General features: G+C 35.1%; 3 protein-coding genes across 4 annotated transcripts; 2 read left to right on the top strand and 1 right to left on the bottom strand.

Moving 5' to 3' along the window:
- Window positions 1-1,632: 1,632 nt before the first annotated feature.
- LOC145560530 (sister chromatid cohesion protein PDS5 homolog D-like) lies at window positions 1,633-9,030 on the bottom strand. Of its 2 annotated transcripts, XM_081621786.1 has the most exons (12): window positions 8,560-9,030; window positions 7,679-7,882; window positions 7,411-7,592; window positions 6,308-6,434; window positions 6,014-6,202; window positions 5,350-5,739; window positions 5,173-5,259; window positions 3,816-3,901; window positions 2,915-2,966; window positions 2,654-2,740; window positions 2,493-2,536; window positions 1,633-2,130 (listed from the first exon to the last, which is right to left on the bottom strand). In XM_081621786.1, exons 1-12 carry the CDS (start codon window positions 8,701-8,703, stop codon window positions 1,932-1,934), a joined length of 1,791 nt encoding a protein of 596 aa, XP_081477912.1. In that variant the 5' UTR covers window positions 8,704-9,030; the 3' UTR covers window positions 1,633-1,931. The 2 variants fall into 2 exon arrangements, 1 of the variants encoding a protein (XP_081477912.1); XR_014093161.1 differs by lacking the exons at window positions 1,633-2,130; window positions 2,493-2,536 and adding an exon at window positions 3,087-3,382 and having other exon boundaries at window positions 2,662-2,740.
- A 3,871-nt stretch (window positions 9,031-12,901) lies between these two features.
- On the top strand, window positions 12,902-16,120 carry LOC145560531 (stromal cell-derived factor 2-like protein). The gene is made up of 6 exons (XM_081621787.1): window positions 12,902-13,262; window positions 13,353-13,493; window positions 13,577-13,717; window positions 14,019-14,068; window positions 14,150-14,279; window positions 15,753-16,120. Exons 1-6 carry the CDS (start codon window positions 13,158-13,160, stop codon window positions 15,846-15,848), a joined length of 663 nt encoding a protein of 220 aa, XP_081477913.1. The 5' UTR covers window positions 12,902-13,157; the 3' UTR covers window positions 15,849-16,120.
- Window positions 16,121-19,712: 3,592 nt separating this feature from the next.
- On the top strand, window positions 19,713-20,932 carry LOC145559235 (putative CCR4-associated factor 1 homolog 7). Its single transcript, XM_081620674.1, has 2 exons — window positions 19,713-19,832; window positions 19,910-20,932. The coding sequence occupies exon 2, from the start codon at window positions 20,002-20,004 to the stop codon at window positions 20,824-20,826; it is 825 nt and encodes a 274-aa protein (XP_081476800.1). The 5' UTR covers window positions 19,713-19,832; window positions 19,910-20,001; the 3' UTR covers window positions 20,827-20,932.
- Window positions 20,933-20,985: the final 53 nt, after the last annotated feature.

The following is a 20,985-nucleotide window of genomic DNA, read 5'->3' on the forward strand; positions in this document are numbered from 1 at the left end:
TGATAAAAAGAGGGTTTTGAGTATGTGCTTAGTGAAAGGGAAAGCTACAATCATCAACTGTTACGTTGTTGTAGGTAAACATTTTTTTTTTTTTTGGTGAGGTGACGACTGGCATAGGTGCAAATTAGAGCATGGGCACGAGAGTATAATCCTAAGTTACTCGAACTCTTTCATTTACCTCACGTGTCCGTGTTAACACGATATGTATCGGACATCGATAGTAGGACACTTCATTTTTAACTAAAAACACAATTTTTTCAAGAATATGGACGAGTCCGATCCGATGCTTGGACACCTGTGTCTAATTAACTAAAGTTAACTCGGTGTAATAATGATCATTGATCATCTTTTATTATAAGAAAATAAATATTAAAATAAGGGTCAAGATGAGACATAAAAATGTAAAAATAATGTCAAAATGTTGCAAATAACTTGAAATAGATGGAGTAGTTTTTAGTACAGAGTATTTCTATAAAAAGTTACTCTTCTATATATATGTGTGTGTCTTTTAATGGATTCTATTACTTAGATTAGTTTTGCTCTTTTAGGTGCTGCATTGCCGTCCTCTATAATTAACAAATTGTTAATCGTATAATGTGTTACTTGGCTAAATAATTACGTCTAAGAATTCCAAAAAAGAAGACGGTCAAATTGGATAACGACTATGTAGGCAGATTGAAAAGAATATTCAAAACTACAGCTCGATCTCGTTCATGTTCTCATCTATTTAATTTCTATATAAAGTCTTATAAATGTGACGCTAATTAATTACAACTAGTTAGATTAATAATATCCCAAAACAAATACATATTAAATCATTATAGCTTGGTCTTATTGTGATAAATTAGTATTCCATAAGTAATGACTTTGTATTATTAAAACCAAAAATTGTTGTTGTTGTTGTTGTTGTAGTATGGCAAAAGAAAGAAAGTGGAGAAGTGCAAAGACGTAGAGTTAGGTCCGCAGAAAGTAAAGGGCATGCGCTTGGAAGGTCCAACCAAAATGGTGAAGAAGAAACGGGTACAAAAACACTAAAATTAGTACGCAACTGATTTGTTAGTTCGCATAGTAGCATACATGTCAACGAATTGAACACCGCTAGATATTAGATATTAATACTTTGTGCGTTATTTTAGTTTTATTTAAGCAATGACTAACAAGTCCTTGCTTTAATTTGGTCTTAGTCTTGAGAAATCTACTCAGATTTAATTCATTTGATGAAGCCAATAATATAAATAACACAAAGAACACGTGTGTATTACTTGGTCTTCTTTGAATGACTCCTTATCGTGTATGACTTATGTGAGAATAACTTGTTGTATTATGTATGGTTTTCTTTATAAAAAAAAATGTTGTTTATCAATTATATTGTAGGCTTTGTAGCAAGTCAAACTATTGACTGAGTGTGTCTTGCTCATAAGTTGGACGAGAAAGTCTCTTTGCTCTCCCATGCATGTTAATGAATTGAATTAAACTGATGACAAAAAAAAAACAGAGCATTGTCATTAACTTTCTATAAATTATTACCTGTTCTTTGCACAAGTCTTCCTCCAACTGAATCCTTGGAGTTCAGGATCATAAAACAAAACGGAATTGAAACCGAGGACATGGACAAGGAACCACAACAATCAATACTGGAAATAACAAGATATTTTAAGTGTCTAGTTGATGTGTACAAAATTGAGCCTTTGGGCTGATAAATTAATTACAGTTGCCCTTTTGCAAGAAGATGCCCCATCAAAACCTGAACATACTCAGGTAAATCCATCTAATCCTAACTAAACCCCTGGAACATTCTCTAGCTTACAAAATCATTACACCATATATATTACATCAGCAATCTGGTACAAAATTGTTGTCTTATGAATCTACCTTTAACTCCTCCTCCACTAATTCACAGCAGGAAGAAGATTTGAAAAACAAAAATATAGTCATGACTTCTGTCCATCCGATAATCTTGGTCTTTTCATCTCACTCAAACCCTCCGGTGTCTTCACTTTCTCCACAACCTCGGCTACTTGATGGCTTCCATCATCAGCTTCAGCCTCAGACGCAGGTATTATCTCCCTATTCCTAGTGTTGGTCTGAGAGGTTTCCTTCTCACACACTGTTGACCCTTCTCGATTTGGCCTGATTGCATCATATACAGGTGAATAATATATACTAAACAGAAGAATAATTCTCTAGGTTACTAGATTGAAATTATAAGCATAATTCATCAAGTCTAGCATGCAACAAATTACATGACATAACCCCGAACAACTATGATTCAATAGGACATAAGACGAAAGATTAGGGAAATTTACATCACAGAATCAAAAGGTTCACAACAATAGCTTCGTGTTTTAATGAGCTCATAAGACACTAATGAGTGAAACTATGCAGTCAATCTATGCTACAAGATAAGCATCATGTATGCTTAATTACAGTGCACCAAAGTAATAACAGAATGGAAAGCTTTTAACTACTCAGCAGTCAAAAGGAATGCTTACGTATTTGAGCGTGGTTGAGGAAATTTCTTGTCAACAAATATATCCTGGGTAACAAATTAATTATTGTCAGGACTTTAGAACAATGATTTGTAATAAAATAGAGAGATATCAAAGGGAAAGAGGGGGGGGGGGGGGGGGGGGGGGGGGGGGAGAACACCTACGATATCAGTTGGAATTTCATCGCCTAGGAATTCCCATTGTTCAGTTCTCAGATTTAAAACCTCCTCATCTCCATCATCATACTCAACCTGTATACAAGTCAAATAAGACTACATCATTAATTGAAGAGAATAATAGCCAAAGTATCATGATGCTCATGGTGATAAAAGATGTCTAAAAAGCAATCTGCAAAATGTAAAATGATGACCATGATTAAAAACAGCAGTGAGCTAGATGATGCTGTACTCTAGGAAACACCTCACCTTGTGCTTTTTTGTAACAGTGTCAAATGATGAGATGGTGCCTTCATAATAACTGCAAAATAGAACTCTATGGTTAGAGCAACTGGAAAATTTATGAACAAAGGAATTCCTCATCTGATGAATGCGCCAAAAAAATATATCAATTAACCGAATTGGACAGTGAATGGCCTACAGTTAAGATGGTTGAATTCAACTTTATCAAATTTGGACATGTCCTGTTAGATCTTTGGCTAAGCTTCAATAAGTTGGACAAAAATATCTGGTTTGTTTTTCTTGCCTCTTGTTTAGTCTAATGCAGGAAGCCAGGAAGAGCATCTACTTGCCATAAGGCACATCGCTAGGCATCAATGAGCTCGGAAGCCTCAAGCTTGCATAACCAAGACAGCAAATTTTAATCTTCATCAACAAGCACTACCATGACAGTGGATAGAAGCAAATCTTGTCGCTGACCGCCTTTGGATACTAAAGCTATTCAGAGAGAGAGAAAGGGAGCAAGAGCATGCTCCAAATTCAGAATAGAAAAGAAAAGTGAGGACAGTTTATTCTATGCTACTATTATCATTCATCCTCCAAACTCTAGCCTTGCAGCAATTCAATAATAGCCAGTGACATAACCAACAGGGAAAAAGAGGTTGGTATTCCGAAGCATTCCAATTTATAATGAAAATCTGGTGATGAAATAAAACATTATATGTTGCTACATTTCTCCTAATTTTATTCAGTTCAACTCAAAGTCTATTTTGGAAGGCCAAAGTTATCATTTTCTATTCTTCGTTTGCGTGTCAAACAATCCAAATGACGACGAAGGAAAGGATGAAGCCTGGAGTAAAACTAAATTAAAAAAATAATATATAAATAAATCAATTAAGGAATCAAACATATGAAGCATTAAAGTGATTACCTGCGGTCGAGAGGCCACCACACCTTGATTCTACAGCCAACCAAATCCTCTTTATAATTTTTTCTTCCATGAGGAGTCTCAATTACCTTAAATTATATTTGAGCGAGTGAAATATCAGAAGCTATATGACATCAGCATTCAAAATCTTGATTGGGTTACTTGTTAGCGAACAAACCCATCAAATGGTGTAAGCAATAATTAATACACCAAAGACTCAGGCTCTAAACCAGAAAAACTAAACAAAACATATCATTGTGCTTCAAAGCTTAGAAGCAAGGATAATGTATCAACCGACCGAGAGATGAAAAGGTAAAATGAGGTGATTAATAATTTAATTGGAACTTTGAATATCAGAAACAATGCCAAAGAAAATTATTATTAAGCCATTATCTGATAAACTTCTATGGTGGTAATTAATATATCATCATTCAAACGCAAGAACTGTGACAAGATTGGCAACCCTACAGGCCTTAACTATTGAAGACATGCTTCCACGGAAGCCAAATTTGTACAGCTTCACACATTTATCTTCTATCGAGAGTTCTAGTGCAGTAAGAGACTAAAGCAATAACAACTATCAACTACATGAAAATTGGAATAACCAAAAAGTTCCAAACGAGATTTTCTTATTATAAATCATATTGGAATATATATTGAAAACTGCTTCAATTAACACTTAAACAGTTAAATCACATTTGAAAGCAACAAAATTGTCAAGCACTGTGCTACACTGCTGTATGTGCATCTAGCTAGCCAGTAGATTGAATGCCTCTGCTACAAGGAGATGGATTTTACTCTACCACTGTCCTTCAAACTTTGATAAAGCATAAGTTTCACCTTATAAACTAGTCCTCTGATACTCGATGCTACAATGTGTAATTATTGTGTATGGAATATTGACACTTTATGCTTAAAGTACCATGAATTATTTTCAGAAAAGAAGATGAGTCGGAATACTGGATGTGCACCTGAAAGATGCTCATAACTAAGACAGTATAACATGATAAAGATGGCATGACATGGGATTTTCAATAAGGAAATGTGGAAAGCAGGAGTCTGAAAAGAACAGCGGAGAGGCATAAGGGTACGAAACTCTCAATTACTGTCTACTCTATGCCTTAGAAAGGTTCATTCAGATTTATAAATAAGTTAGGACATCTCAGTGCAACACAAACAACTACATCACAGAAATACTTCCAACATCTACCTCGCAGAAATACATCCCAGACAAATTGACTAGTCAATGATGCAATGCAACCTTGCACAAACTAGGATTCACATTCACAAAGACTTTTAATCACAAACAGTATTCTGTTAAATAAACAGGACAAACTTTTCTAATTGAAAGAGTACATACATCGTCGTCTGAGGAGGCCCTCTTCCTCTGAGATCTAAAGGCATCATTTGTCTGGATCTTATCCTTTCTTGATAAGCCTGTTGTGCTCTATAGAGATGATCAAATTCAATCGTCAACTTCAATTTTGAAAAGTTTAATGCAAGATGAATAGGACTTAGTTACTGTAATAGTTAGTACCTTCTTCCTAGATCCCCCAGAAACATCCTTCTTTGATGGCTTCCCCTTCTTATCACTGCTACCACCATGAGTAGTTACCTGAAGAACCTTCTTATTGTCAAGATCAGCAGCTTGTTTCATCTCCCTTTCGGAAAGTTTGTCCTCCACTGCGGAAACTGCTTTTTTACTTCTTGGTGCTCCTGAACTTCGTTTCACGTGACCCTGAGATGTTTTCCCTCTGCCAGTCAAACTCTCATACCCTTCATCGAGATTATGGGAACTGAGCTTTCCTACCCTTTCGGATGCAGTTTCTGAATCAGTTCCTGGATTCTGACAGCAGAGTTCTATTGCCTTCAAAGGTTGGGCATATTCCGCAGAATGAAGCTCATCAGTAGTGAGCTCACTTTTTACCTGCTCAATGGAATGTAATGTTCCATATTAGGCTCTTAAATCCCAAGTTAATGATATGACCTGTAAAGAGTGACAACAGAAGGCCCACACAGAAAATCTGCTAAACACCAAATGAGTGGGTTTGCTTTTTAGACCGGTCAACCTCAACTGGAATAAAAATGGTCAGATCCACTAATTCTACCTCAGTCTACTAGTTATTCACCGTAAAATTATAAAATCCTTAAATAAACTAACTGTTACTCATAATACAATGTCTACAGAGTAAACAGCATACCGAATGCTTTGCAGAATTACGAACAAGACCCTCAATTGGCTCAGTCTCACAAATTGAAGAAAGAATGGGAGCATAATCCTGAAGGCAGCAATCCAATAATGTTACTGCTTCCCGGATATATGGTTTGAGCTTCTCTGAACATTCTTCAATAACTTTTGCTCCCATTTTAAAGGATTCAGGTAAAGCATTCTGAGACAAAGGAATAATCGTGAGAATTACATGGAAGCACAGGAATCGAGAAAAAGATGAGACTTTTTTTGGGGAGAGGGGGGGGGGGAGACATGTGAAACCTACTTGGTTTTCCAATCTGATGCTTTCCAGCAAGACCTTGACAAGATCCACTGAAAGAGAATCACTTTCTTTTATCATGAAATTCATGATTTTCTCCATAGCCAGGAACACGGAATGAGGATGATTGGAGCTTGAATTTCATCAAATCAAAACAGTTTAGGTCAGTGACTGAACTAAAAGTTAGCTTAAGGACTCGTTTCTCATAATTAAATTGAATATTAATATCAAAGTTATGTCCAATGAAAGTCCATAAGGATGAGGAGGTTTATTTCTCAAAAACAGACACATTATAACACTACATTTTTACTTCAAATCTTGTAATCACAAATTAGATTAAATTCCTTTTTACCTTTTCTCATAAAAAAATGTCAAGATCGGGACTTTATAATCACAAACTTTGTGTTTCAAAAAAACAATACGTGTGATTAGGGTATTCCTCAGATGGTAATGATGAAGCAAAGATAATGCAAAATGAAGTTATAAACAGATATATACATACTACGCAATCTGATTCGAATTTAATTTGATAACCTCTAATTCTTTCCTCGGCAAATTTCCAAAAGTGTAGCACATAGGCTTCGAGCTAAGGTATGTATTGGGAGGTCTGATGCATAAGTGTTATCATGGGGCTGTTTCTGAAAACTATAGTTTAATCATTCTCCTAACCTAACAATAAAGTATCTTATTCAAATACTTGTATAAAATTACCAAGAACCTTAACTGATTAATTTTTTTCATAGGGTTTAGGAGTTACCAATCAGGAATTAGATAAAATTCAGGGTTATTAGATTCCTTATAGAGTGGGAAAGCAATCAAATAAAGAGCCACAAATTGATGTAGTTTACCAATTTGGCCTAAGACTTGCATTATGGTACATGGTTGAGATCAAGTGAAAAATCAAATTGAAATTCAAGTTGTTTTCCTACAATTAATTAATTGCTGACGTACACCGGAACTTATTTGACCTACAATCATGATTATATGATAATCCACTCTCAGACAGACACAAATAACATATGTACAAGATTCAAAAAAATATCATAAATAGATTGGCTTCAATTTGACAGCAACATAAGGAGGGGAAAATAGAGGGGTAAGAGTTTCACCTGCTGTGTTTGTGGAACAGTTGAAACATCTTAGTGATTAGTGAATCACAATCAAGGTCCAGCATCATTACACATGATCGGAGCCTGGCTACACTTTCAAGAATCAGAATGGCCTTAGAATAACAGCGGCCTGGCGGACAGGATAGCTTGTCAAATGATAGGACAATGAGCTCGAAAATTTCCTGAAGGAAGAGAAATGCAGCGCATAAGAGAAAAACACACATAGGATCCAAAATAGCAGAAGTGAAATACAGATGGGGTTCCCTACTTTCATTCTGTCGTCGTCATATGGAGCAACAGGAGCTGAAATCCGCAAGATTTCATTGAGACAAGCAGCAACTGTAATGATGACATCAGCATCAGAATTCCTGATGAGGTGGTCCGAAATTAAAGCCTTCATTGTTGGCAATAGAGTGTCCTGTACAGGCTGGGATGGGGCTTGCCCAACTTTAGACAAGAGTAACACCACTTCCTATGGGATTGAATAAGACAATATCAGTTTGTTTACTAAACTTGATACAAGACTTGGAGATATAGAGCAAGCAAACCCTGGAAGTAGCTACTAAATTCTAACCATTAACAAAGCACATGAGATGATATATAGAGCAAGCAAACCCTGAAAGTAGCTACTAAATTCCAACCATTAACAAAGCACATGAGATGATATATAGAGCAAGCAAACCCTGAAAGTAGCTACTACATTCCAACCATTAACAAAGCACATGAGATGATATATAGAGCAAGCAAACCCTGAAAGTAGCTACTAAATTCTAACCATTAACAAAGCACATGAAATGATATATAGAGCAAGCAAACCCTGAAATTAGCTACTAAATTCTAACCATTAACAAAGCACATGAAATGATATATAGAGCAAGCAAACCCTGAAATTAGCTACTAAATTCTAACCATTAACAAAGCACATGAGATGACACCGCGAATGGCCAATGTTAATAGTGCAAATTGGGGGGCCTAGGATGATCTCTAACAAAGCAATGGGGAATGAATTCAGTAATATAAAGTGAATAATTGAACCCATTTAAGAGAGAAACACAAAGCAACAACAATTATGAATCAGAAAACTAAAAGCAGCAGTAGTATAAAAGTAAAGGAAACCGAAAAAAAGGAGGAAAGTGGGAGTGGTCTTACATCGAGTAAGGATAAGAGTTGAGGGGAGGAAGAAGGGGCCAACAAAAGCCTATTGCCAACATCCTTGAGTTGTTCAAGGAATTGTTGATTCACACTAGTATTAGTATTAGTATTAGCATTATTACTAGTTTTGGTGGTTGCCATCTCTGCAAATAAATAAATCCCAGAAATTTGAAGGAAAGATGAAGAATGATTGAATGAATATTAATGGGTGTTTATATAGCCAGAAAACCTGGAAATTTGCAATAGGGATTTAGCTGGAAAGATACTCTGCAATCAAAATTGGTTTGATTTATTTCCAATTCCGAGCAGATTATCACTACAATCAACTTGATTTGGCTACAACAGCTATACTCAAGGGTTTTGGAGGAACAACGAAGAACAATGAATTGGGGTTCAGCCCTTCACCTTGTGCCCTTGTGGGACTGTGGGAGTTGTGGGTTTTAGCTTTTTTTTTTTTTTGGTTTTTTCAGCAATCAGCTGATTTGCATTCCACGAAAAACTTAAAATAGAGAACAAAAAATTATATATGATACATGTCATATAATGAATCAAAAATTATTTAAACTTATTAGAATCATAATAATTTTGAAAACTGACAACAAAAAAGTGGAAATATCTTTTTTTTATTTCCTGTTTTTGGTTTTTAGTTTTTAAAAAAACAGAAAACTAAAAACCAAAAATGATGTCAAACAAGCCCTACATTTTTTGTTTTCAGTTTTATGTTATTTTTAAAATCAAAAACAAAAACAGGAAACAAGAAAAAGGTGTTTCCACTTTTCTGTTGTCAGTTTTCAAAATTATCATTTTTTAATAAGTTTAAATAATTTTTGATTCATTATGGGACATATATCACATACTTTTAAAAAACCAAAAAACAGAAAACCGCAGCAATGCCAAACAAACCCTAATATATAAAGCTAAACTTTTAGCCAGGCGACGAGGCAGCGACACTTGGCGTTCCAACTTTTCGCCAAGTGTCGTGCCACGTAGGATAGAGTTATATAGAATTCAATTTGCAGGATAAAATAGTTAGTTTAGATTTTTATTTTCAATCAAATTTAGATAGTTCAGGGCAGTTCAGCTCCTAATTTTGCTTCTCTTATAAAATATTCATTTCAGTTCAGTTCAGCTCAGCTCAGTTCAGTTCAGTTGTTCAGTTCAGCTGGATTCAGTCAATGAGAACAGGCCCTTAGGGCGTGTTTGGAGCTAGCTTTTGAGTAGCTTTTAGGTAGCTTTTAGTGGTTTGACCTAGTCAAATCACTACTTGACAAAAAATGTGGGTGTTTGGCAAAGTAGTGGTTAAGATAGCTTTTAGTGGTGGAGGTAGCTTTTATGAAAAGTTAGAAAAATTTGCTTTTGAAATTGGAGGTAGGTTTTGAGGTAGTTGTTGAAAATTTAATCTATAATTTTAAAAATAAAATGTTTATTTTTATATTAACAGCTAGTCAACCGCTATTGTACCGAACACTCATATGTAAATTATCTATCTTCACAGCTAACAACTTGTTGACAGCTAACAGCTACATACACAGCTCACAGCTACCTCCACAACTACAGCTACCTTCACAGCTATATTTTGTCGAACATGCCCTTAAAAGAAATAAAGATTGGGGCTTTCCACCGGTGAAATCCGATGGAAGTCCCTTTAAAATTGACAATGGAGACTAGGCTTAGGAGAGAGAAGAGAGAAAAGGAGGCTAGGGTTTTTAACTAATTTATGTATCAATATATGTACAAAGCTTTTTGACAATGGTAATGCAATTTTTTGAATTTTATTTGTAATTCAAAGAATATAAAATAAATTGTAGTGTATATAGACCAATGAAAAATTGTAGAGTAAATCCATTCCCTTTCTTCTGAGTTTGAGCATTATTTGTAATTATAGGTCATACTTTCTTTGAACACGCAACCTCTAATTCAAGATATAAGTGTTTTACCACTAAACTATACGCCATCCGTCCCTAAATTACATTCTTACTTCTAGCATTTATTCCTCACATAATAGAGAGAAATATAAATGTAATTTAGGGACGGAGGGAGTATGATATTTTATATTATCTTTTGAATGTAAAAAATAAATATATAAAGAATGACAATATGAATAGCAAATTTAATTACAAAAAATTAAATTATAAATTAAAACGTATATTAGTGATCAACCTAATGTAATGACATGACATCGCACAAGCGATCCTACATGAGGAAGTACTAATGTAATGTTATTATGTTTTTGCAAAGGAAATTTTAGAAAATAACACCACAAAAAAACACAAAATTTGATAATAACACCATAAAAAAAAATAAAAAAAAAAAAAAAAAAAAAACTTTTATTATAACACCACCAAAAAAACCAAAAAATTGATTTCACCACCAGTTAACGGATTTTTGGATGGAATTCGTTAGTGAGCCCATAACTGACACGTGTCACTATCCTATTGGTTTAACAAAAAAATTAATATAAAAAAAAGAAAAAACCCTCAACAACCAAACCCAGCCCAACCCCACCACTGGCACCACCTGTCCACCACCGCCGACAGGCTAACCCAAGCCGTCGGTATCCCTGCCCCACCAAAACCGGCGAAACCACGAACCCCTGCCCCAGCTCGGCCTTGCCCCACCATCAACCACGTTATTCGCATCGAAAAACCCCCCGCAACCACCACCTCCGCCACCATACACAACGAATTCCCATCCCTTACACCACTTCGACACCCCTCCAGCCACCGAAAACCCCCTGCGACACCCCTTGAACCACTTCCGACACCCCTCCAGCAACCGAAAACCACGAAATTCGCACCAAATAACCCCCGCAACCACCTCCTTTTCCCACTCAAAACCGACAACCACCACCATTTTTCTTCCATTTCACAATAAAATTAGCAACTAGTGGTCGAGATCGGCCAATTTAGGGTCGAATTTGACCACTCAGGCCCTAACTTGGCAGATTTCAACCACTAGTCGTCATTTTTGTGGTGGCTAGGGTTTATGGAGTTGCGAACCAGGGTCTTAATCGCTGCGTCTGGTAGTCTATAGGGGTTTTCGGGGTTGGTTAAGGAGGGTGGGGGTGGCTGGGTGGACACTGGTGTGGCTTGGCGGCAGTGGAGGGTAGTGCCGGTGGTGGGATGTAGGGGCTACCGGTGGTGAGCTTCGTGGCTGGGCTTAGGGTTTAGTTTGTTTGTTTTTTTTTTGTTTTTTTTTTATTTTTAATTTTTTTAACCAATATATAAGTGACACGTGTATTTGGTGGTGTCCACAAACGGTTTTTTTGACGACATCCTCTATGCGGTGGTGAAATCAAATTTTTGAGATTTTTGGAGGTGTTATAATCAAAACTTTTTTTTTATGTGGTGTTATTATCAAAATCGTGGCTTTTTTGTGGTGTTATTTTCTAATTTTTCCTTTTGCAAATGCATAAAAAATATTAAAATATTATAATTCACATGAAAAAGAGAGAAAGGAAGAAAGAGAAAGACGTGTGAGACCACTTCTAATTGTACCACTGAAATTTTATATAATGTCATTAGTTATTTAGTGTACTATATAAGCACGTAATTAGTACCACTAAATGCATATATAGTATCACTGAATGCATATATAGTACCACTAAAATATTCAATGGGTAGTATTTGATCACCCAATATACTTCAACAGTACTACTCTAAAATCAAGTACTAAATTATGTACAATTACACTCTTACCCCTCATTATGCAATTATTCTTGCATAACGGGACTCCCTTTAAATAAGGTCATCCTAAATGGAGGAAGTACTAATGTAGGTTTGATATGTATGTGCAAATACATATCAAACATTAAAATATTGAAAAGTATTGTAAAGCACATGGGGGTGGGAGAAAAGAAGGAGAGAGATGGGCACGTGGGACCAGTTTTAAATGTACCACTGAAAGCTTATGTAATATCATTGATTATGTAGTGATACTAAATCTACACGTAATTAGTACCACTGAATGAATATACAGTACCATTGAATGAATATATAGTAACACTGAATGTTCAATGATACTATTTGATCATCTAGTGATACTATTAATAACCTAGTGGTACACTTAAATTCAGCACATGGGGGTGAGAGAAAGGAGGAGAGAGATGGGTAAATTTCATGCGAAATGTCTCTTATGCCCCTTGATATGTATGTCCAGGTACCTATCAAACCTCCCTTTGGAAGGCCTCATCCTAAATTTAGTTTTTCAAAAAACCAAGAAAAAAACAGAAGAATAATTGGTCCACGTCTTGAGTCGATTCCAACATGTCACGATATAATTGGGTAGAAAGTCGAAATGCTACGTGGCTTAGGAAAATAGGTGAAGTAAAAGCAGGAGTAGAAACAAACGCTTGAATACCGAATTCCTCATCCCTGAGATCAAAGTTCCCGGCGGTTAAAAAATAAAGCACCGTGGCTCACTCAAGCCAGCAATCTCAGTCTCTCTCCCGGAGAAAGTCTTCCGTAGCCGCCACAACTTCAACGTCATCTTCATCTTCTTCCCCGACTAGGATCGTTTACCGAGAGAAATTCCCAGCTGAATCTGACGATTTACCTTTTTGGCAGAAAACCTGGTTCATTCTACTTTTGCTTCTTATGGCTTTCGCCTTCTTTGCCCTCGCCATCTTCCTCTTTCTCTCGCTTGATTCCGACTATTTTGGCTCCTCCGTCTCCGCCGTTCCTGCCTCCGAGGGTGTTCAGGTCTCTTTCCCTTATTCTTAGGGTTTCGAATTCTTATTGATTGGGGATCTTAATTAATTAATTAATTAATATTGCTTTTGACATTTGCAGGTTACATATGGTTCTGTGATCAAACTGATGCATGATAGAACTAAATTCAGGCTGCATTCACACGATGTGCCATATGGTTCCGGAAGTGGTCAGCAATCGGTTACTGCTTTTCCTAATGTTGACGATTCCAATAGCTACTGGGTAATTCCACCATATTCATTCCATTTTCCATATTTCTTTCTTTTCATTCCATCTAACTATCAATGTCAATGCTGTTTGCCTAGGTTGTAAAGCCTGTACCCGACACGTCTGCGAAGCAGGGTGACACCATCACAACCGGGACAATTATCCGCCTGCAACACATGAAGACTCGTAAATGGCTACATAGTCACCTCCATGCTTCCCCTATATCAGGGAACTTAGAGGTATCAAATTATTAATGTAAATCTCATTATAGCGTAATCTAAATGCTCTACTTAATGTACATGTATCACTCAACATATGTCCTCCAAGCCTTTCAAAAAAAAAATAATGCTTCGTCTTGCTCATTCTAGCTGTTAAGATCTTATGACTCCCCTAGAGTCTATATTATAGTGATTGGTTACACTATACTAGCATTCACTACCTTTATTGATTGATTGACGACTTATGTAGTAGGTGCAGGCATTAGTGATTTTTAAATATGAGGATATAACCCTAACTTCTAATCCTATTCGATTGCTTTAGGTAAGTTGCTATGGAGGAGATTCAGTCTCAGATACAGGGGATTTCTGGAAGTAAGGCTCAAAACTGTGTTTTACTCTTTGTTGTTGTTGTTGTTGTTGTTGTGTATTAATCCATCTGATCTTTCCTGGTAGACTTGAAATCGAGGGAAAAGGGAAGATCTGGAAGCAAGATCAGAAGATCAGGCTTCATCATGTGGACACTGGAGGGTATCTGCACAGCCATGACAAGAAATATCAGCGCATAGCTGGAGGTCAGCAAGAGGTAAGGATAATTTTCTTTCTTTTCCCTTTTCTGATGCTGATGTTGTTTGCTGTTGAAGAGCTATGCTTGGATACTTCATCATATGCTAGATTGTATTGTGATGGGCATTAATTGGGTTATCCCTTTTTTTCAAAAAAAAAAAAAAAAAACTCATCATGGTCACATTCGATTCTGTTAGCACCATTCTGGTTTGAATTTTGGCTATACAATATTACAACGTAGGAAACATAGACTTCTGGCTGAATATTGGGAAGAAAAAAAAAAAAAAACTCTATCCTGAATTCCTGATATCAACCCTATGTTTGGAATTTGGATAGCAATTGTGAAAGGAAATGGAGAGAAGAGAAGTATAAAGGAGGAGGAGGAAAGGAAGGGGACTAGGGGAGAGAGAGAGTGAGCTTCTATTTTCTTTCCTTATCTTTTCAATGTTGGAAGGATTTGATTTACTCCAAGGAGAAAGAAAATAAATCCTTGTAATTCCCTTCCCTCTTTTCATATGCTATTTAAACAAGGGATGATAGTTTGGTTTTTAGTTTGGTTTATTGCCCAAACCGAAACCGAACCACAATATTTTTCGGTTTTTGGATTTTGCAAACCACACCGCACCATTTTGGCTTTGAAACCGAACCAAATTAAACCACTTAAATTTTGGTTTGCTCCCTCTTCTTTTTTTTAGATTTTGAGATACTTGGTCAGTCTCGTGTTCGGTTTGAGGCTCGCGAGGAACACCTCCCACATTGGTTGCCATTGGTCTAGGACACATAAAAAAAAACACAAATCAATACAGCAACTCAGCAAAGCAGACAAAGCAGTAACATACATAGGTTAATAGGCGCATTGAACAATTGGGCTTAGCAAATAGGTGAAATTGCCATTGAATCGCAGTTATAAAGATTAATAGCATACCTTTGGAGTTTGGATGGTGGATGGTGGTCGGTGGACGGTTGCCGGTGGAGTGAGGAACTGAGTGGAGTATGAGTCTATGAGAGATTGAGAGTCAGAGAGAGTGAGAGGTGTTTATTTTTCTTTTCTTTTTTTTTTTTTTTTTTTTTTTGCATTATATACTTTGGCTAAAACTAGAGTTGGGCTCAGGGTTTATTTGAGGTTTGGGCCGAGAATTCTGTTCGGTTTTAGTTTTTCGGGTTTTCAATTCCTCAAACTGAAACCGAACCATAATATTTTGGTTTCTGGATTTTGCAAACCGCACCGAACCACTAAGGAAAAAAAAGAACCATATTTCTAATTTGGTTTGGTTTGGTTTTCGGTTCGGTGAATTAGTTTCACCCCGGCTCCCTTTCTCTTCTCTTCTTTTCCTTTCATTTCTCTTTATCCAAACATCATGTAAAGCTTAAATGCTAATCTGCATCTTTTGGAGCCCTTGGATTCGACATTGTATAACCCCCTATGGCCTTGAGCACCTTTTAAATTCTTATTATTGTATTGTGGTGATTTGTGACATGTTATTCTGTGCAGGTTTGTGGTGTCAAAGAGAAGAGCAGGGACAATATTTGGCTTGCAGCAGAGGGTGTATACCTCCCAATCAGTGATGGAAAGGCAGAGTCATCTTAGTTTTCTTCACCCAATTATCCTCATTAGTATTACTCAGAGGATCCACTCTATTGATGTTCTAAAGCAAATTTTGAGTTGGTGTAGCATAACTCTCTTATTTGTGTTGTCTGGGACAGTGGAACGTATAGGTGAGCAGGACTGATGTTTTTATAACAGAAAAGGCTATGATAGATACTTGAAGCTCTTTGGTTGATGATGTATGTGTTATGAAAAGGTTGTAGTTGTAGACCTTGTAGTTATATATCAAACTACCCTCAAGTTACATTCATTTACTCCAAGGTCTCCAACCCCCCCTCTCCCCTCTCTTAGCATTGAGTACTAGTATGGGATGATGGATGAACATGGCTGTTTGAATCCGTTTAATACTTTACTCGATATACCTTGCAAATCGTAATGGGTTGGAAAAGCGCATAATTTGTTTAAGAATGGACTTCTAGAGCTTTCAATAAAATACTATAAATAAATTTAGATATAACTAAAATATATTTATAAAGAGTATATAAAAACATGGAAGATAACTTGGATGCAAAGACATTTATTAATTTATTAAGAAATTTTTTTCCGCCAAAGCTATTTTTTGACATCATCATTTTTTTCTCCTAAGTTCTTTAAATCCGAACTTTTATCAATTTATTAAGTTCTTTAAGTTCTTGAAATAAAGAATAGGAAAGTTTAAGATGATAAATCCGAACTTTGCGCGGTTTGAAATAAAAAATCCGAACTTTTGATTATCCTGTAAAAATCCGAACTTTAATACCCATTAACTTTTAAAGGTTCCAAATGACCGGTGACTTGAAGAACAAGTTAACTTTTTTTTTTTTTAATACTATTTCATTTGCCACGTGTCACATGTTAAGTGGTCCAAAAATATAAAAAAATTAGAAAAAATCAGAAAAAAAAAAAAAAAAAAAACAATTACCCCCAAATCCCAGCCACCACCCCTCTACCCCACGGCCGATTTGGGGTTTTTCGATTTAGGGTTTTAGGGGGTTGTTTAAGGGGAGGAAGGGGGTGGGCATGGCAGGGGGTGGGCCGAAAACTACTCGCCGGTGACGGGGAGGGATTTCTGGCGCCGGCCGTGGGGTAGAGGGAGTATTTCGATGGTGGTTATGGGGTTTTAAGGGTATTTTTTGTGGTGGTTATGGGGAAGGGGGAGGCTGCCGTGGAGGGGGTGGGGCCAGGGGTCCTCGCCGGCACCGGACGGTGGCATGGGTGGGGGTACGGCCGGCGGGGGTGGTGGTGGTGGGGACGGTGGTGGCTGGGGTTTGTGGGGTTTTTCATTTTTTAAAAATTTTTTCAGATTTTTTTCTAATTTTAAAAAAAAAAATTTAATGTTTTTTTTTTATTTTTTCTGGACTTTATTTATTTATTTTTTTACCACTTAACATGTGACACGTGGCATATTAACCTGGAGTAGCAGGTTTGGTGGCCTGTTGGGTCCTCCAAAAGAAAATAGGTATCAAAGCTCGGATTTTTACAAAATAATCAAAAGTTCGGATTTTTTATTTCAGACCGCGCAAAGTTTGGATTTATAATCTTAAATTTTCCTAAAGAATATTGACAACTATTTAAATAAATAAAATCTATTTAAACCGTGCAACGCATGGGATTAATCTAGTATATACTAGAAGACACACCAGCAATGACACGTGTCATTTTATGGTGTGTCCTTAGTATATTTTTGAAAATAAAAAATTAAAAATTGATAAAGAATATACGCAAAATATTTTATTTCAAAAACTAGGAAAAAAAATAATCCTAAAATAATATATTTAACAACTTAAATATCTAACCATATCTTTATATATAAGTTATTATATAAGTAATTACTTTTTAATGTATAAAGATTATTATAGTAAAAAAAATCATGAATATAGCCACAAAGGCTCAAAATAGAAGAAAGTTTGAATAAAAATATAATATGCAGTCATAAAAGATTAACACACACACACACACACACACACACACATATATATATATATTAGTTTAAGTCCCGTGCAATGCACGGTTTTTACTTAGCATATTTATAAATTATAATGTTAATTTAACAATAATTAAAAATAATAAAAATCAATATTTTTAATTGAAACAATACTTGATTTTCTTTTCCATTGAATTTTATATTATATTGATATCAAAAGTTATTTTAAAAAAAAGAAGCAATATTTAATGATTATAGGGTTTTATATAAGATTAAAATGTTATGTTAATTATAACCCGTGAAATGTACTTATGTACCCCCTATATCCCTATTTTGTTGGCATGTTTTGACTGGCACAATGTTTTATATCATACTTTGACGGTATAATGTTTTATACAAATTTAATTGATTTTTTTTTTTTTTTTTTTTTTTTTTTGTGACAATTAATAATCAAGGTTTTTTAATTTTTATTTTATAGTTATTGAATTGTAGTGTTATTTTTATAAATAAATCAACAATTCTAAAAAAAATATAAATAATAAATAAAAGGAAATGTAACAATTCCGGTTGGAGCAAAAAATCTTTCAAAGGAAAAAAAATATATGATGTAGAATGATATGAACTATGGAAAACTGGAGTTTTACATTATTCCAATATTCCTTATATTACCTTATATGTAGTATATGTTTGTTTGATATAGAAAAATACCTATTATAAAATATTATATGTCAAAATATTTTCATTGATTGAATGCATATAGAATATACTTTATATTTAGTTGTCAAATTGAAAGTTAAATATTATAGGATATTATAAAATAATGTTCATAAATATTGTAAAAAAAGGAAAGTAAAAGTGGCGGGAATTTTTTTAATCAAAACATGACAAATGTCATATCAGATTCGCCTTTAGTATTATATATATATATATTAAGTTGTTTGAATTAGGATGATATAAGAAATTAATTTTGGACAAAATTATTTTTTATATTTAAATATATTTATAAATTAATACTTCGTAAAAAAAAGTGAAAAACCGTGCATGACACGGGGTCTAACCTAGTTTACTACATATCTTTGTGAACACTTATGCTAAATAAAAGATTAGCACATGGTCTACATACGAATTAGTATTTTCCAAATTATATATTTAGGTTTTAATATCTTAATTTTATTTTTGTTGAACTAAAATTTATTTTTACATAATTGAAATTATTTAATTATTTATACTAAATTAAAATAATTTTTATTGCTTAAATCTTATTTTGTAAAGAAAAATGTAATGAAATAATTTTTGGTGAACTCAAATTAATTGTACGAAATTATAGTATTTTGGATCAGAGAGCCGTTTAACAAATATTACATACAAATTTGTTGACACGTGCATGATGCAAAAGCATACATTATAAGTATTCATAAACTGTATGTTGAGACAATTCGAATTCATATGACTATTTGATCTTATGTGTAAGCAAGTAAGCGCATTTTTTTTTAAACGTTATCAAATTTTGACAACCACTAGTCCAAGATCACGAAGTGTCGGGAGGAAAGCTCTAGCCGAAAAAAAAAGTGGAGCAAGTATTGTAAAAGCTTACCAAGTAAAGAAATGAAACAAATATTTATAAACAACTGAAAAAAAAGTGAAGCAAGTATTTAAAAATGAAGGGAGTATATCTTAAAATAGAAATAAGAAGAACATTTTAACTCTCCAAAATAGTAACTAGAAATTATACATTATGGATTTAAAACTTAAAAAAAAAAAAAAAAAAAAAAAAAAGAAAAAAAAGATGAAGGTTAAGAGTTAAAACTTAAAAGAAGTGTATTTGTTTGGTGTGGCATCTGTTGGAGTTAGGAGTTGGAGGTTTGCAGTTGTTTACAGGAGAGGGCCCTTTGTCCTCTCTTTTTCTCTCTCCTCTTTCCTCTGTCTCTGTCTTTGTCCTGTGGGTCTCAATTTCTGGAATTTTCATCAAATTCCTAATTCCTAGAGTAATTGATAAAGTTGTTATCTTTTTAGACCACATTTTGAAACCCTAATCTCTTTCTCTCTCTAGATCCTTCTTTGAGGTTCTCTATATCCGCCTTTCATTTACGGAACGTTTTGATTTTGGTTTTGTTTACTAATTCTTTTGTCGTTTTGGCAGATTTAATCAGGAGGATTACAATTCGGAGAAGGCAATAAATTCGGGGATTTCTCTAATTGGTGTTGTTATCTGTTAAAACATTCGTGGATGAAATGTCGCTTCTTCCAAATAGTGATTCAATTCACATTAGAGAGGTTTGGGAAGATAATCTGGAGGCTGAATTTGGTTTAATTCGTGATATAGTAGACGATTACCCTTTTGTAGCTATGGATACCGAGTTTCCAGGTATTGTTCTTCGACCTGTCGGTACTTTTAAGAGTAGCTCTGATTTTCACTACCGTACTCTCAAGGATAATGTCGACATGTTGAAATTGATTCAATTAGGCCTCACCTTTTCCGATGAACTTGGTAACCTTCCCACTTGTGGCACTGATAAATTTTGCATTTGGCAATTCAATTTCCGCGAATTTAACCTTAATGAGGATGTTTTTGCCAATGATTCTATTGAGCTTCTCTGTCAGAGTGGCATCGATTTCAAGAAAAATAATGACAAGGGTATTGATGCCAAGAGGTTTGGTGAGCTTTTGATGTCTTCTGGTGTTGTTTTGAACTATAATGTTCATTGGGTCACTTTCCATAGTGGTTATGATTTTGGTTACTTGCTTAAGCTCCTCACTTGTCGCAACCTCCCTGACACCCAGCAGGAGTTCTTTGAGATGATCAAGACCTATTTCCCTACCGTTTATGATATTAAGCACCTCATGAAGTTTTGTAACAGCTTACACGGTGGCTTGAACAAGCTCGCCGAGTTGTTGGAGGTCGAAAGGGTTGGTGTGTGTCACCAGGCAGGTTCTGATAGTTTGCTTACATCTTGTACATTCAGGAAGTTGAAGGACAATTTCTTCAGTGGATCCATGGAGAAATATGCTGGTATTTTGTATGGACTAGGTTTTGATAATGGTCAAAGTGTTCACTGATCAGGAGAACTATCAAACTTAATGTTCAATTTCCATGTACCCATTTTGTGTGCACTTTTGGTAAAATCAGTTTTATAATCAATTTTTGATTTATAGAGTTTTGTCATACCTGTGCTCTGTTGATCATATATATATTTCTTCTCCCCTCCTCCTCCTACC

The sequence above is a fragment of the Chenopodium album genome, chromosome 9 (genome assembly GCF_948465745.1).
Source record: "Chenopodium album chromosome 9, dcCheAlbu1.1, whole genome shotgun sequence".
NCBI lineage: Eukaryota > Viridiplantae > Streptophyta > Magnoliopsida > Caryophyllales > Amaranthaceae > Chenopodium > Chenopodium album.